This window comes from Salmo trutta, chromosome 24 (assembly GCF_901001165.1).
Source record: "Salmo trutta chromosome 24, fSalTru1.1, whole genome shotgun sequence".
NCBI lineage: Eukaryota > Metazoa > Chordata > Actinopteri > Salmoniformes > Salmonidae > Salmo > Salmo trutta.
In genome coordinates, this window is record NC_042980.1 from 30,207,206 (window position 1) to 30,222,796 (window position 15,591).

A 15,591-nucleotide genomic window follows, 5' to 3' on the forward strand; every position below is an offset into this window, starting at 1 on the left:
CATAACTAACGGGGGTCTGACAACCTGGACGGAAAATTATTAGCGGACTATATTGCCACTCCTATTTGCCATATCTTCAATTTAAGCCTTCTAGAAAGTGTGTGCCCTCAGGCCTGGAGGGAAGCAAAAGTAATTCCGCTACCTAAGCCCCCTTTACTGGCTCAAATAGCCGACCAATCAGCTTGTACAAACCCTTAGTAAAGTTTTGAGAAAAATGATGTTTGATCAGATACAATGCTATTTTACAGTAAACAAATTGACAACAGACTTTCACAAATTGACAACAGACTTTCGGCACGATTATAGGGAAGGACATTCAACAAGCACAGCACTTACAGAAATGACTGATGATTGGCTGAGAGAGATTGACGATAAAAAGATTGTGGAGGCTGTTCTGTTAGACTTCAGTGCAGCTTTTCACATTATCGATCATAGTCTGCTTTACACCCCCTGCTATATTGTGGATAAAGAGCTAGCGGTCTATCAGAACACAGAGGGTGTTCTTTAATGGAAGCCTCTCCAACATAATCCAGGTAGAATCAGGAATTCCCCAGAACAGCTGTCTAGGCCCCTTACATAAATTTTTTTTTTACTAATGACATGGCTTTGAGTAAAGCCAGTGTGTCTATGTATGCGGATGACTCAACACTATACACATCAGCTACTACAGCGACTGAAATAACTGCAACACTTAACAAAGAGCTCCAGTTAGTTTCAGAATGGTTGGCAGGGAATACATTTGTCCTAAATAAAATAAAAATACTAAAAGCATTGTATTTGGGACAAATCATTCACTAAACCCTAAACCTCAACAAAATGAATGATGTTGAAATTGAGGTGACTAAACTGCTCGGAGTAACCCTGGATTGTAAATGATCATGGTAAAAACATTTAAACAACAGTAGCTATGATGGGGAGAAGTCTGTCCATAATAAAGCGCTGCTCTGCCTTCTTAACAGCACTATCAACAAGGCAGGTCCTTCCCGCACAAGTTCTGTCACACTTGGACTACTGTTCAGTCATGTGGTCAGGTGCAACAAAGAGGAACTTAGGAAAAATTGCAATTGGCTCAGAACAGGGCAGCACGGCTGGCCCTTGGATGTACGCAGAGAGCTAACATTAATAATATGCATGTCAATCTCTCCTGGCTCACATGTTGAATGCACAAGCTGTCTGTTTGAACTACTGGCACACAGCTTGGACACCCATGCATACCCCACAAGACATGTCATCAGAGGCTTCTTCACAGTCCCCAAGTCCAGAACAGACTATGGGAGGCGCACAGTACTACATAGAGCCATGACTACATGAAATTCTATTCCACATCAAGTAACTGATGCAAGCAGTAAAATTAGATTAAAAAAACAGATAAAAATGTATCTTATGGAACAGCAGGGACTGTGAAGAGACAAACACAGGCACAGACACATGCACAATAACATACACACTATACACAACTGTAAGTGCTGTTATTGTGAAGGTCGAGACGTTTAGGAGCCGCAAAGTGGTAGGCCACACAAACTCACAGAACCCGCCGAGTGCTGAAGCACGTAGCGTGTAAAAATCATCTGTCCTCGGTTGCAAAACTCACTACCGAGTTCCAAACTGCCTCTGGAAGCAACGTCAGCACAAGAACTGTTCATCAGGAGCTTCAGGAGGAATGATGGTCTGGGACTGTTTTTCATGGTTCAGGATAGGCCCCTTAGTTCCAGTGAAGGGAAATCTTAACGCTACAGCAGATAATTACGTTCTACACGATTCTGTGCTTCCAACTTTGTGGCAACAGTTTGGGGAAGGCCCTTTCCTGTTTCAGCATGACAATGCCCCCGTGCACAAAGCGAGGTACATACAGAAATGGTTTGTCGAGATCGTGTGGAAGAACTTGACTGGCCTGCACAGAGCCCTTACCTCAAACCCATCGAACACCTTTGGGATTAATTGGAACGCCGACTGCGAGCCAGCCTAATCACCCAACATCAGTGCCCGACCTCACTAACGCTCTTGTGGCTGAATGGAAGCAAATCCCTGCAGCAATGTTCCAACATCTAGTGGAAAGCCTTCCCAGAAGAGTGGAGGCTGTTATAGCAACAAAGGGGGGACCAACTCCATATTAATGCCCATGATTTTGGAATGAGATGTTCGACGAGCAGGTGTCCACATACTTTTGGTCATGTAGTGTATGTTACTGTGTGTGTAGAAATGCACCTTTGTGAAAGTGTTTCTATGTGACATGTGTATATGGATGACATCCTCCCAGCATGTAGCAGCATCCTTGGCCAAGTACACAAGACAGAGCCAATGTCTTTCCAAGCTGGTGTCACGCCCCGCACTGCAGCTGCACACAGCTGGAGACTTTTTACTGTGACAGCTAGGGAGAGAGGGAAGAAACGAGAAAAGGGTTGAGTCCATGTCATGAAGTAAAGGGGGTAGAAGGGGTCCATGGTAGAAGGGTTGGAGGGGAAGATAGGGTTTGTTCCACAGGGGATAGGATCCAAGGTTGGGAGGAGGGGGTATGGCAGGGGGTTGGGTGTAGGGGGAAGAAATGATGGTGGAAGGGTTAGTAAGAGATTGAGAAGAGAGGGTTTGGGGTTTACAATTCAAAATATGATACAGACATTACAGTGTTGTACTCAGAACAGACATTTACAAAGCAGAAACATGCTTTCTTTGCTGCTGAGTGGCGCAGTGGTCTAAAGCACTGCATCTCAGTGCTAGAGGTGTCACTACAGACCCTGGTTTGATCCCAGGCTGTATCACAACCAGCTGTGATTAGGAATCCCATAGGGCAGAGCACAATTGGCCCATCATCATCTGGGTTATGGGAGGGTTTGGCTGAGGTAGGTTGTCATTGTAAAATAACTGACTTGCCTAGTTAAATAAAGGTTAAATAAAATGTTTTTAAAAAATGATCTTCATCCCTGTTCCCAGTGGAGAAATACTTTCTGGGCCTGCTGCTGCCAGGTGAGCAGAGTTAGACAGCTGGTGATAAATGGGCCCTGTTAACCTCCCTGCCTGGCTGTGTTAGCTTAACACTGTGTTCTACTGGCCTCTCACTAACGGGACTGACGCAGACACCTCCTGTCCTGTTCTCCTGCCGACTGCCTAGTCTCTCTCGCTCACCCTTAGTCTTTCTCCGTCTATCTCTTTACCTCTCACCACCTGTCTGTCTCCTGTCCTCCTGCAGCTGCTAGTTCATCTCCCTCTCTCTCCAGTCTTCTCCCTTGCTCCTCCCCTCCATCTTTCCCCGGCCAGTTCTTGTTCCCAGGAGCTCAGGGGTTTTAGATCACAGTAAAGAACAAATTGGAACAACAATGTGTAACATAATGTGTTCATCGTTCCCTGACTAGGGGGCAATGTCCAGCTCACCACCTTTCCTCTCCTTTATCCCTTTCCCCTCGCTCCTCTTCTCCATCTCTCCCTTGCTCCTCACATCTGGAGAGTGTCAGGCTTCCAGGGGAGAGCAGAGAGACCATCAGTCACCATCATACACACACACACACACGCACACACACGCACACACATACACACGCACACACACACATACACATACACTCACACACACGCACGCACGCACCCACGCACGCACCCACGCGCGCGATCAGTCAGCCCCCAGACTTCCCCCAGACGCTGCCCCGCTCTGGAACCCTGTAAGATCAGCTGCATTAAAATCACACTATAAATCTACCTGCTAACTACGCCGGGTCTGCTCTACTCTATATGAAAGACCTTATTGGAAGTGGCCCTGAACATGGATTCTGATTCAGAGCAGAAGAACAGGGATTGACAACAGAAGCTCTGTGGGGACTAGAGAGGAGAGCTGGAGACCAGATGTCTGGTAGAGACAGGAGAGGGCTAAGTTGGTGCCTTGTTATGTTGTCCCAAAGCTGTAAAATACCAGAAAGAATCATAGGGGCAAGTTTATCGGCATAAATGTTTTCAAAAATATTTTAAGAATGTTTATTATAAAAATATAAATGTTTCCACTACAAATCATTTAACATTAGTAGACAAGGCCTTTTACATTTGCACAAGCACACACACACATTTCCAAACGCACGCACACAGACACACACACACGCTTGCATGCACACAGACACGCACACACGTTCATCTAAAGAAAGCTAAAAGAGTAGGGAGGGGTGTGGTTAACAGTATTGCTCTTCCAAATGTTCATGATAATAAAGAAAACAGAAAACCTTGACGACACAGAACCATGTTATAACCTACTGTATGCTACAAACAAAACACTACACTTATGCACTGTATATGTTAACAAATAAATAATAGGTTATTATAATTGCTTTTTTTAATGTAAAAAACAAATATAATACAAAATAACAGCAAATATAATACAAATAATTGTTGCCTTTTTAAAACGTTGCACAGATATTTTTGTTCATTCTTTTATACATAGAAACATTTGTACAAAGGGATGGCTATGGAAGGGACTGTACTGCTAGTAACTATAGTTACATGGTTGTTTACATATGTACATGCTAATAGAACACGCAACAGCAGCTAAGGGCAACAGGCGGGCAAGGGACAGATGGGGTGCTATCACGCATCCACACGCACCATTGTTCAGATCAGAGAGAATCATTGTCTGCTCCAGAGATGTATTACACTCACACACTCGTTGTTTCCAGAGAGTTGTGAGATCTCCAGCGCCGCTGGAAGAAGGCATTAGAAGAGCTTGGGGATAGTGTCATTGAGTGTAATCTATCTACCTTACAGAGCAGAATATGCTCTGGAGTAGTCAGTTGCAAGGTATTCTCTCTCTACCTCTCTCTCTCTCTCTCTGTCTCTCTCTGTCTGTCTGTCTCTCTCTGACTGTCTCTCTCTGTCTGTCTCTCTCTGTCTGTCTCTCTCTGTCTCTCTCTCTCTCTCTCTGTCTGTCTCTCTCTGTCTGTCTCTCTCTGTCTGTCTCTCTCTGCATTTCCCTCCACATCTCTCTCTACTTCTACCTCTCTCTCAATCTCTCCTTTTCTCTCTATCCTGCTTTAGTTTGAATGAATAACACATACTGAGATGTCACACTAGGGGTTGGAATTAGGAAGCTTGGAGTGATGTATCATCATGAACTGTATAATAAGCAGACTTGTGGCAGTTAATTACAGTTCTGTATGTGGTCTGATATGTCCTGTGAACCATCAGAGCAAACTGTGTGAGACTTGGTTCTGGTTGATCAAACTCATAACTGATTGTTGTGATTATTGCTTTCTGTTTGACATCAACTCTTTTCAGACTGTAGGCTGTAGCTAGGGGATACATGGCTTATTGTAGTCTGGGTGCCCATCCAATGGTTTGGCTTCTTTCCCAAGCTGACTTTCTCTTGAGTAACACAGGAGCACGCACTCACAGACACACAGAGTGGTATCAGTCCTTCTCTGTGAGAGAGAGTGGGGTCTTCAGTGGTAGAAGTCCAGCATCTCAGAGTTCATGAATGAATCTCCAGGTCTGTTTCTGTCTGCTCCAGGTTGATGTGAGTGGATTGCTGCTGCTGACTGCATTATTCGACTCAAGGCATTTAAGGCCCCCCTCTCCAGAGTTAAAGAGCTGTCAGTCAAATCCACAGGATCACGATTGGATCAGTTCTCAACGAGCCCCTTACCACTATAGGTCACACAAAGGGCCCTGCTGTCCCGCGTTATCCAGTCCCAGCACCAGCCCTTTATCGCCATGCCCCCAAGGTCCAAGGCCAGGTTCTCTCCTCTCCTGTTCTCAGTAAGGCATCTCAGCATTGGTGTGGAGCGTCGATCTCCAGGGCAGTCGCCCTCCGCTGCACCACTTTTCTAACGTCTACTTCCTCCTTTAGTTTGGGACTTCCTTCCTCTATGTTAGAGAGATGAGAGGGCTGTTCTAATCCAATGAGCCCCTCCTCTCCCCATCACTACCCCTCGCAAGGGGAAGCCTCCCTTGTGGAAGGAACGTCATTGAAACGTTCACAGAGGTCTCACTGGACTGGAGGGAGGAACTGAAGGGGAGACGCTTTAAATCATATTGGAACGGAGCCCAGAGGGGCTTCATTCAGAATGGAACGGGGCCCATAGGAGCTTTATTCAGATTGGAACAGGGCCCAGAGGGGCTTCATTCAGATTGGAACGGGGCCCAGAGGGCAGACAGTCAGCCAGTCAGCCAGACAGCCAGTCTCTAGAGGCTCGGTCGAGTTACACTGGGACAGGGGCGTTCTTACTGTGGCTCTCTAGTGCTTTGATGCTGCTCACAATGTTCTTCTGGGGGCCGACGATAGTCACACCAACCTTCTTTAGGTCCCTGCAGAAAGAGAGAGGAGGGGGCGAGAGAGACAACGAGCAAGAAAGAGAGAGAAAGTAAGAGTAAGTGCTTCAGTGTAAGACAGTGACATTAATGGCATGCCGTCAGTGATGCCCATCCCCTCCCCCTTCCGCTGGCCTGTCAATCACACAGGACCACATTTCCCAGAAGGACGATGGGCTGCCAGAATCTCTAGTCAGCTGCTGGCAGAGTGGCCTTGAGCAGTTTTTGGTATATTGCTTAGTCTGAAGTGGTGTGTGTGTGTCTAGTGTGTGTGTGTGTGTGTGTGTGTGTGTGTCTTTGGAAGGGACCAGCACTGGTACAAATAGGTGGATAACAAATGCATAATAAAACAAATGGTTAAGGCATGCTTTGTCACAACATCGGCACACAGTATGGGTTACACACATCATTCTATAAAGACACACAACTTCAAAGAGTGTGTTATGTTTCATCTAGTGGACTGTATGTAGCAGCATGGTGATATTAGGTCCAGCAGTGGACAAGACATCTTCATCTCTGCTTCTGTAGGTGACTGTTGTTATAGAAGCATATTAGTGAAGCAGATCGGAGTTACAAACAGCACAGCTCAAACCCACTCAGTTAACATAATGTAGCTTTGGTTTCACATTGAGCTTCAGTTTTAGTGCAACAGGCTTCTCTGCTAGTCTGTAGGGTGCACATGAAAAACAATACATGAAAAGTCCTTATAAAGTTATTTGAATGCAAGCAGGGGGTTCTAGTTTGGAGGGCAGCCAGACAGTGTACTGCAGTCCACCCACCATCCGTTGTCTCTGGAGTTTGAAGGGAGGAGGAGGGGGGGTTAGAGGGTGGTGATCCCCATTGAAGGCTCCCACTCTGGGCAGGTGGCTGCTGTGACGTGGTGGTGGTGGACCTCCGTCAGACAGATTCTACAGTACAGACAGGCAGGACGCAGGGCCAGGGAATGGGAATATAAGTTCACACAGCCATACTGGCAACAGTCTCTCAAAAAGGAGTATGGGTACACAGCATTAACACCACGAACAACACGTTACAAATCAAAACAAATGCTAAATAAACTGCATAAAACATGAACACAAAGTATGACATAAATTAAAAAAACAGTCTCAGCAGTGAATGGATAAAAACAAATGACTGTGTTCTGTCCCTTCCATTTTGAAGTGTTTTAAAGTGGAGCTCATCATCTATCAGGTTTAAGTAGACCAGGGCCCAAACTCCTGACCACTATATTCCACATGACCAATGAGAACCATAATGGATATGTTGGAAGTGTTTACAGTGAGCAGCTTCCTGTTAGTCAGACAGAAAGGACTGTCTCATCTAGAACTCTGAATGAAGAGGCTCTTCACTATGAGAGCACACAGAGGCTTCATTCCTGCTGCTGTGTGTCAACAGAAGTGAGGCAGTAAAGAAAACGGGAGAGGAGAGGAAGTCTGATGCCTCAGGCTGGACCACCCAGCCTCAGAACTACCAGAACCTCAATTTTAAACCCACATCTTTGTCAATTGATCAGTAGCTACACTCGACTAACCTGTACCCCCGCACATTGACTCGGTACCGGTACCCCCTGTATATAGCCTTGTTATTGTTATTTTATTGTGTTACTTTTTATTATTTTTTACTTTAGTTTATTTGGTAAATATTTTCTTAACTCTTCTTGAACTGCACTGTTGGTTAAGGGCTTGTCAGTAAGCATTTCACGGTAAGGTCTACACTTGTTGTATTCGGCGCATGTGACAAATAAAGTTTGATTTGATTTGATCTTAGAAAAAAATGTGTTATCTAGAACCTAAAGGGGTTTTTCGGCTGTCCCCATAGGAGAACCCTTTGAAGATCCATGTTTGATTCCAGGTAGAACCCTTTTGGTTCCCTGTGGCTCAGTTGGCTCAGTTGGTAGAGCATGGTGTTTGCAACGCCAGCATGGTGTGTGTATCGCCAGGGTTGTGGGTTTGATTCCCACGGGGGACCAGTACAAAACAATGCATGAAATGAAATGTATGCATTCACTACTGTAAGTCGCTCTGGATAAGAGCGTCTGCTAAATGACTAAAATGTAAAATGGTTCCAGGTAGAACCCTTTTGGTTCCAGGTAGAACCCTTTTCAGTTCGATGTTGAACCCTATCAACAGAGGAGGACAGCCAAAGAACCTTTTGGAACCCTTTTTTCTAAGAGTGTATATAAGCATGATGTGTCAGTGGATTGAGGAGCGGTATAAGGGTTTGATTAGTCTGGCAGACAAACAGAGGTCAGAGTGAGAGTGTGGGTGGGTAGTTTCCTGCTGAATATAAAGACCTGGATTAAGACACTACTAATCAATAGACTGGTATATCCTCCAGTCTGGGACTGGTCTGTCTGTGTGTCAGGGCTATACCCTCAGAGGATTAAAACATACATATGATCCAGTTCTGATCCAGAAGAGGTGGATCAGACATGCTGTAGAATGATCTGTTGTCAGAAACCATGTGTAAGCTGTACAGTTGATCTGTGATGTTTTCCATCAATACTGTACATGGTTTTACTGAGTCTGCAAAGCAAGCCTGGAGTGATTGGTTAAAAGGATCCTTTCATTGATGACATGAATTAATTGATTAAATGTTCGAAGAAAAATGCAAAAAAGAGAGAGAAAGCACGAGAGAGAGAGAGGAGAGTAGGAGAGAGAGAGAAAGAGCGAAAGAGAGAGAGAGAAGAAGAGAGAGCGCGAGAGAGAGCGCGAGAGAGAGCGCGAGAGAGAGCGCGAGAGAGAGCGCAAGAGAGAGAGAGGAGAGAGCAAAAGAGAGAAGGAGAGAGAGAGAGCGAGAGAGAGAGAGAGCGAGAGAGCGAGAGAGCGAGAGAGAGAGAGAGAGAGTCCTCTCTCCTTTTAAGGCATTGTTCTGTTGGACAGATCAGGCTCTCTCTCAGGCAATTAAACTAGGCCATAGTGAGGAGGGAATTTCATACGCTATTTGCATTTCATTATTTATATTGACATCAGAACAAAAGGCAACGTGGTAATTACTGCCTGGGCCTTTTGTTAGGCTTTGTAGTCACTGTCGAGCCCAGAGGGTTAGGGAGACAGAGGGTTAGGGAGACAGAGACCTCCGCTTTGATCAGCCTGATTATGACTGTCAAATTATTTACACTGTCAAATACCTCATCAATTAACACAACAGCAGGTCCGCAAAGGCCATATCCTCTGCTGAGAGAGAGGGAGGGGAGGAGAGAAAGAAAGAGGAAGGGAAAGGAAGAGAGGAAAATGAGAGAGAAAGAAAGGGACGGAGAGAAAGCCTCCAGCGGGCCAAATCACTGCATTTCCCATGAAGCCCATATGAGCAACATGGAGGAGCCGGGAGCTCAAATGGAGGTTTATTATTAGAGAGAGAGGTTGCTATGAGTTGCACGGGGTGCATGGGGGTTGTGATCGTAGATTCTGCCAGATCCACTCTACTAAAGCTGTTCACAGGCTGTAGATCCTGTCAGAACTGGAGCTTAGAGAGTCTTTCTCTCTCTCTCTGTGTGTGTGTGTGTGTGTGTGTGTGTGTGTGTGTGTGTGTGTGTGTGTGTGTGTGTGTGTGTGTGTGTGTGTGTGTGTGTGTGTGTGTGTGTGTGTGTGTGTGTGTGTGTGTACCAGTGTGTGTGTGTGTACCAGTGTGTGTGTGTGTGTGTGTACCAGTGTGTACCAGTGAGCGTGGCTAAAGCTCTGTCATTATAGATTACAATCAAATGCTGCCGTCCATGGTTAACAGATTAGACCCACAGCGGTGCCTCCAAGTAATGGGAGCAGATTGTAAACATGATGGCGTCTCAGTGGGGGTGGGGTGTGTGTGAGGTGTATTAAATCTGGGTTGCTGTGGCATGAGAGACTTTCTCAGGGAAAAGTCATGTTTTAAGCCTGTTGCACTCAGACACAAAAATGTCTAGGCATTCCCATATCTCTTCAAATATTAGATCACGTTCAAATACAAACTTAAGTCATGTTATACAACAACTTACATTTTGTTTGCTTGTTGGACAAGCCAAAAAACTGAAATTCAAATTGACCATTGGTTTGTCAGCAAGTGTTCAGTGAGTCCTGTAAGTGTGAGTCTGAGTGTTACTACAGAGCGTCATAAGAAGCAGTCTTACTCTGCGGAGGTCTTGGGCAGGGTGTCACAGGAGCTGTAGCTGACCCCAGAGAAGGCCTCCTTACAGGGCAGAGTCCTCACGTTGTCCAGCCAATCCCCCATTGTTCCCAATGACTGAACCACCTCGGAACTACTCCTGTCCAGGAGCAGGTTGGCTGGCCTGGGAGAGGGGGGGAGAGGGGGGAGGGAGAGGGGGGAGGATATGGATGGTTAGCTGTCGGAACAGTGGCCATGCCTGAACTACTCGTGATGAGGGGGGTGACATGGGACACAGTACAGTCCCCACAGAAAGCTGGTCAGCCTTGGAACATAAATAATACCATCCCTACTTCCTCTCTCCCTCCTCTCAGCTGACAACTCTGTCTGCCTGCCCAGAGAAAAAGTTATTATCCAGAAAACAAGAGTATAAAATAACATGCTGCACAGAGCGAAAACAAAAGGCTGTAAACCACATTTCCCCATGCGCACACACACAAATGCAGGCAACCACGCACACAGCATGTACGAATGTACATACATACGCACACACACACGCACCACGGGTCTCCCCATAAGGAAATACCTGTGGAGAGAAGGGACTACCCACAAACCCGTTCCGTTGCTGTGCATTATGGACAAGCTCTCCCAAGTGAAAGGAAAGCCACACACACAATGTGATGTTTACGTTATCATACAGACTAGTCTGATGATTTTACAATATGACTGTTTGCACTGTTTCTAGGAAATTAAGTCAATATAGCTCCAAACACGTATGTTGGACAGGCTTTAAGTAACATGAAAAACCATACAGTGTAGATTCTATATTTATGTTTTAGATGTGACATCTCTTAACAATATGATTATATAACAAAACAAGCATAAATGTTCATATAATTACATTAATATTTTCTCTTCAAAATACTAGAATTTTCAATAGTGCAACCTTGATCAGATTATAAACTGAATAAAATAATTAAATCAAATCACAATTCATCCTGTTCCATTAACAATAATTTCTAGTAGGAATAGCATTTCATGGCTGGAGGCACTGTTCTGAAGAGATTTGAGTGACAGGAGAGGGAAGGAGAAAGGAGAGAGGAGAGAAGGAGTGGATGATAGAGTGATGTACAGATGTAATATCTTAATTTGATCACTCTGTTGTTGCAGCAAATTTTTCTGCAGAGCAGAAAATGCAAATCGTAGTGTATTCAAGGTTTAAAAAGGCTTCTAACGTTTGGGTAATTTCCACTTTAAAATGGCAAACTTGATTTGCCATAACGAAAAATGTATCAACCCCGACAAAAATGTCCATGAACGACATACACATAATAATTATAATTTCCTGTTGCTGCAGGATTATTTTCCTGCTGAGAGAAACTGGTGAAATTAAGATCTGTAGATGATGAGTCAGACTGTCTGTGAGTCTGTCCATAACCCTGACCATGTTCACTCTGGCCAGCCGGCCGGCCAGATAGACAGACAAATGGTTGTTAAACCAAAACCAGACCAGGAGACACTCCCCACATCTCCTGAGCCAATAACCTTGTTGTTTTGTATTTTGTTTAGTGGACACCAGGCACAGCAGCTGTTGCTATAGTCATATCCGATCAACATCCAAATCAACAAGTCCACCTCCCTATGAGGCAGGGTCAGAGCAGGTCAGACCAACTCAGACCTCATCAACAACCCTGACTCATACTCAACAATGATGGGTGTTGTGTCAGAGCCATTCAGAATGGTTATTGTTTATTTAACTAGGCAAGTCAGTTAAGAACAAATTCTTATTTACAATAACGGCCTACCCCGGCCAAACCCAGATGGCACTGGGCCAATTGTGCGCCACCCAATGGGACTCCCAATCACGGCCAGATGTGACACAGCCTGGATTCAAACCAGGGACTGTAGTGACTCCTCTTGCACTGAGATGCAGTGCCTTAGACCACTGCGTCACTCGGGAGTGTGTGTGCGTGTTCATGTGTGTGTGTACATGTGTGTGTCAAATCAGCCAGTGAGTCAGAAAACAAACGACTGGGACCGTATCACCTGATCACACACACAGGAAAACCCAGCCTAGGGAATACAAGCCAATACAGGACAGGAAACCAGCTTGGTATTCCCATAGAGACATATACTTATAGTTGTGTAAATGAACCATAATAGCAGGAAGTCAAGTCCACACTGAGGCTGTGTATTATATATAATGACACAAATCTGCATCACAGCACGTGAATATGCATTGTGGGTCGTGGGGAGGTGTGTGTGTTGGCTCTGTGACGGTGTGTGATTGGACAGGTAAGACTACTAGACGGTTCTAGAACATCTTTTTGCCATGACTCATTTCAGTAGGCTAACTTAAGGAAGTAAACAAAGCAGTAAGAGAGACAGTCTGTCTGGAACATAGTGACCCAACTAAGCAGCCAACCAGACGGACAGCTCACCATGGGGACAGCAAGAGCTAGTTTGAGCTAGAACAAGCGGAAGAGGATAGAGAAAGGAGTGGAAAGGAAAGGGAGAGCTAAGTGACTGGTATGTGATTGAATCTCTTCCTGATCATCAGAGGTCTGTCTGACAGCTGAGGGCCAACCGGGCAGAAGAGATAAGAGAGGAGAGAGGGATGGAGGGAGGGAACGAGGCAAACACACACACAGCTCCCTGATTAAACATCAGTCATGTATGAGGAGACTATTGATCTGTAAAGTTCTGTCCTCTGCCTCCAAAACTGTCATGGTGTCAGTGTAGAGGTAAACTATAGATGACCTTATCTTCCCTCTGTGTGATTCTGTTGGTGGTTTCATTCTTTGTTTTCTGCAGCGCTAGAGGAAGAGAACAAGGGATGAGAGACAAGGAGGGGGACAAAAAGAACATGCTAGTTGTCATGGAGAGGAGTTGGTATCTGAAACCCCTGTGTAAGTTATCATCTTACCGACGGCAGGATTGAGAAAATAGAGAATTCTCCATATGATGGAAAAAAAGCAAGGAGGTGAGAAAGCAAAGCTAAATTCTACCGTCCCTGTCTTTTTATCTCTCCTCCTTTTTCTTTCAGTTTTCTCTCTTTGTCTGTTTCCACTGACCTCTGAAAGACCACTGCTGTGTAGTATCATGTTTTTAAGGCCCTCAGAGGAGCAGAGGGAGAGAGGGAGAGAAAAAGAGGAGGAGATAAGGATATGGGGATGAGGAGGCGGCGGAGAGGGGGAGAGGTTGACATCTGGGCAGCTTGGTGGAGGACAGGAGAGGAGGAGAAGAGAGGAGAGGAATGCAGGTCTCACTGTGAGGGGAACTGAAATGGCTCTGCAGGGTTTCTCCCAGAGTCCACCCCCCAGCCCTCCTCCCCTCCATTCCTCTCTCCATCTGGCCATCTGCCTCTCCCCTTTTTCCCCTCTTCGCTCATCCCTTTTTCAACACCTACCTTTCCCCATTTCCCTTTTACAAGGGGCCTCATTTATCAAAGGTGCATACGCACACAAGTCACTTTTCCTGCAAAGGCTGTTATTTATCAAATTTTAACTTGACGGGAAAGTGTGTGTATCTCCACACAAATCTCAGACCTTGCTTACGCACAACTTCTAGTGGTTGGAGAATTGGATTACAAGCAAATATTGTTATTTTGGGGGAAATGGAGGTGTTTCACCAAGGGAATTCTAATAATGGAATGCTAATAAAAACATTCAAACGTAACCTAATGATAAAATAGATGCATTTGCCATTGGTAAGGAATCATAATCAGATTTTCTGACATGACTGGTTTATTCCCACTACACAACAGATATTAGGCTACTATTTATCCATCGCTCATTCAATAGCCAAGCATGCTCAAAAATAACTAGACCGGCGGTAGCCTATACGAGGGGTACTCAACTACTAAAATAACTAGACCGGCGGTAGCCTATACGAGGGGTACTCAACTACTAAAATAACTAGACCGGCGGTAGCCTATACGAGGGGTACTCAACTACTAAAATAACTAGACCGGCGGTAGCCTATACGAGGGGTACTCAACTACTAAAATAACTAGACCGGCGGTAGCCTATACGAGGGGTACTCAACTACTAAAATAACTAGACCGGCGGTAGCCTATACGAGGGGTACTCAACTACTAAAATAACTAGACCGGCGGTAGCCTATACGAGGGGTACTCAACTACTAAAATAACTAGACCGGCGGTAGCCTATACGAGGGGTACTCAACTACTAAAATAACTAGACCGGCGGTAGCCTATACGAGGGGTACTCAACTACTATTTGAGAAGGTCCGGTCATACACATTTCCTAGGTAGCATAGGTCTGGATAGATACATGCGACCCTAAACTGTTCACACCCCTCTTGTTGGCGGAAAGAAAATGGTGCAGTTTTTAAGCAAATGTTCTGCAATTCTACACATTTTGCTGTGTCTTATGTGTGTTCATATGATACCAGAGTGAGTCAACAAAATCAATGGGGCCCCCTGGGGGTCGAGGCCCCAATGGGCACATAATCTGGCCATGATAAAGAACTACAAGATTTAGATAGCTGCTTCGCCTATTTTACCTACCTAGATAACATGGGATACTTGATCAACTGAACATTTCTGACAGATTATAAATAGCTCTCTAAGATTATTTAGTGAATGGCATAACAAGAGAAAAACTACCCATGCACTGCCAAATTTCGAAATTGCACCTTGTGTATTCTACTATTACAACTCCCAACCACAATAAATTGAAAGCCCAACTGGCCCACAGTCCGTATTAACCCCGTTCTGGGACCGGATCCGGACTGCGGTCCACCTGTTGACTATGGCTGCCCTATCTATCCAGTATGGGTAGGCCTATGGGTAGGCCTAGGCTGCAGTATTGCTGTAAGATAGGAGCGTGACATGATAATGTAGCCTACCGTATTTAAGCCTATTCCAAGACAGGAGATAGAAACACAATCATGTATTGACGAACAAAATGAACAAAATGATGAACCAAGTTTTTTGCATAGAAGTATGGGCTGCAAAATATACTTTTAAATTGTTTCGAATAGACAATCAAACATGCAGAATGCGCGGCCAGTGTTTGGCACTCGCTATAGGCGGCATGCATTTTTTGTTTGAAAAAGTCACCGTAAAAGATGAAAACATTCTGCCACACCTCTACAGAAATGTGCTATTGTACTTTATTTGTAGAAATTGACATGGCCCAGTTCCAACATTTCCAAATGATACAGCAAATGAAGGCTTTTTTGTTTTCCAGGCGAGGTTGTAGCAGTCAGAAT

General features: G+C 45.0%; 1 protein-coding gene across 1 annotated transcript in view; it reads right to left on the reverse strand.

The window, feature by feature from the left end:
• Positions 1–4,931: 4,931 nt before the first annotated feature.
• LOC115161070 (ephrin type-A receptor 3) overlaps positions 4,932–15,591 on the reverse strand; it is a gene marked incomplete in the record, with an annotated part of 118,163 nt that continues 107,503 nt past the window's right edge. The window contains 2 exon segments of the mRNA XM_029711784.1: positions 4,932–6,273; positions 10,379–10,537. Coding sequence (XP_029567644.1) covers positions 6,168–6,273; positions 10,379–10,537 — 265 coding nt within the window.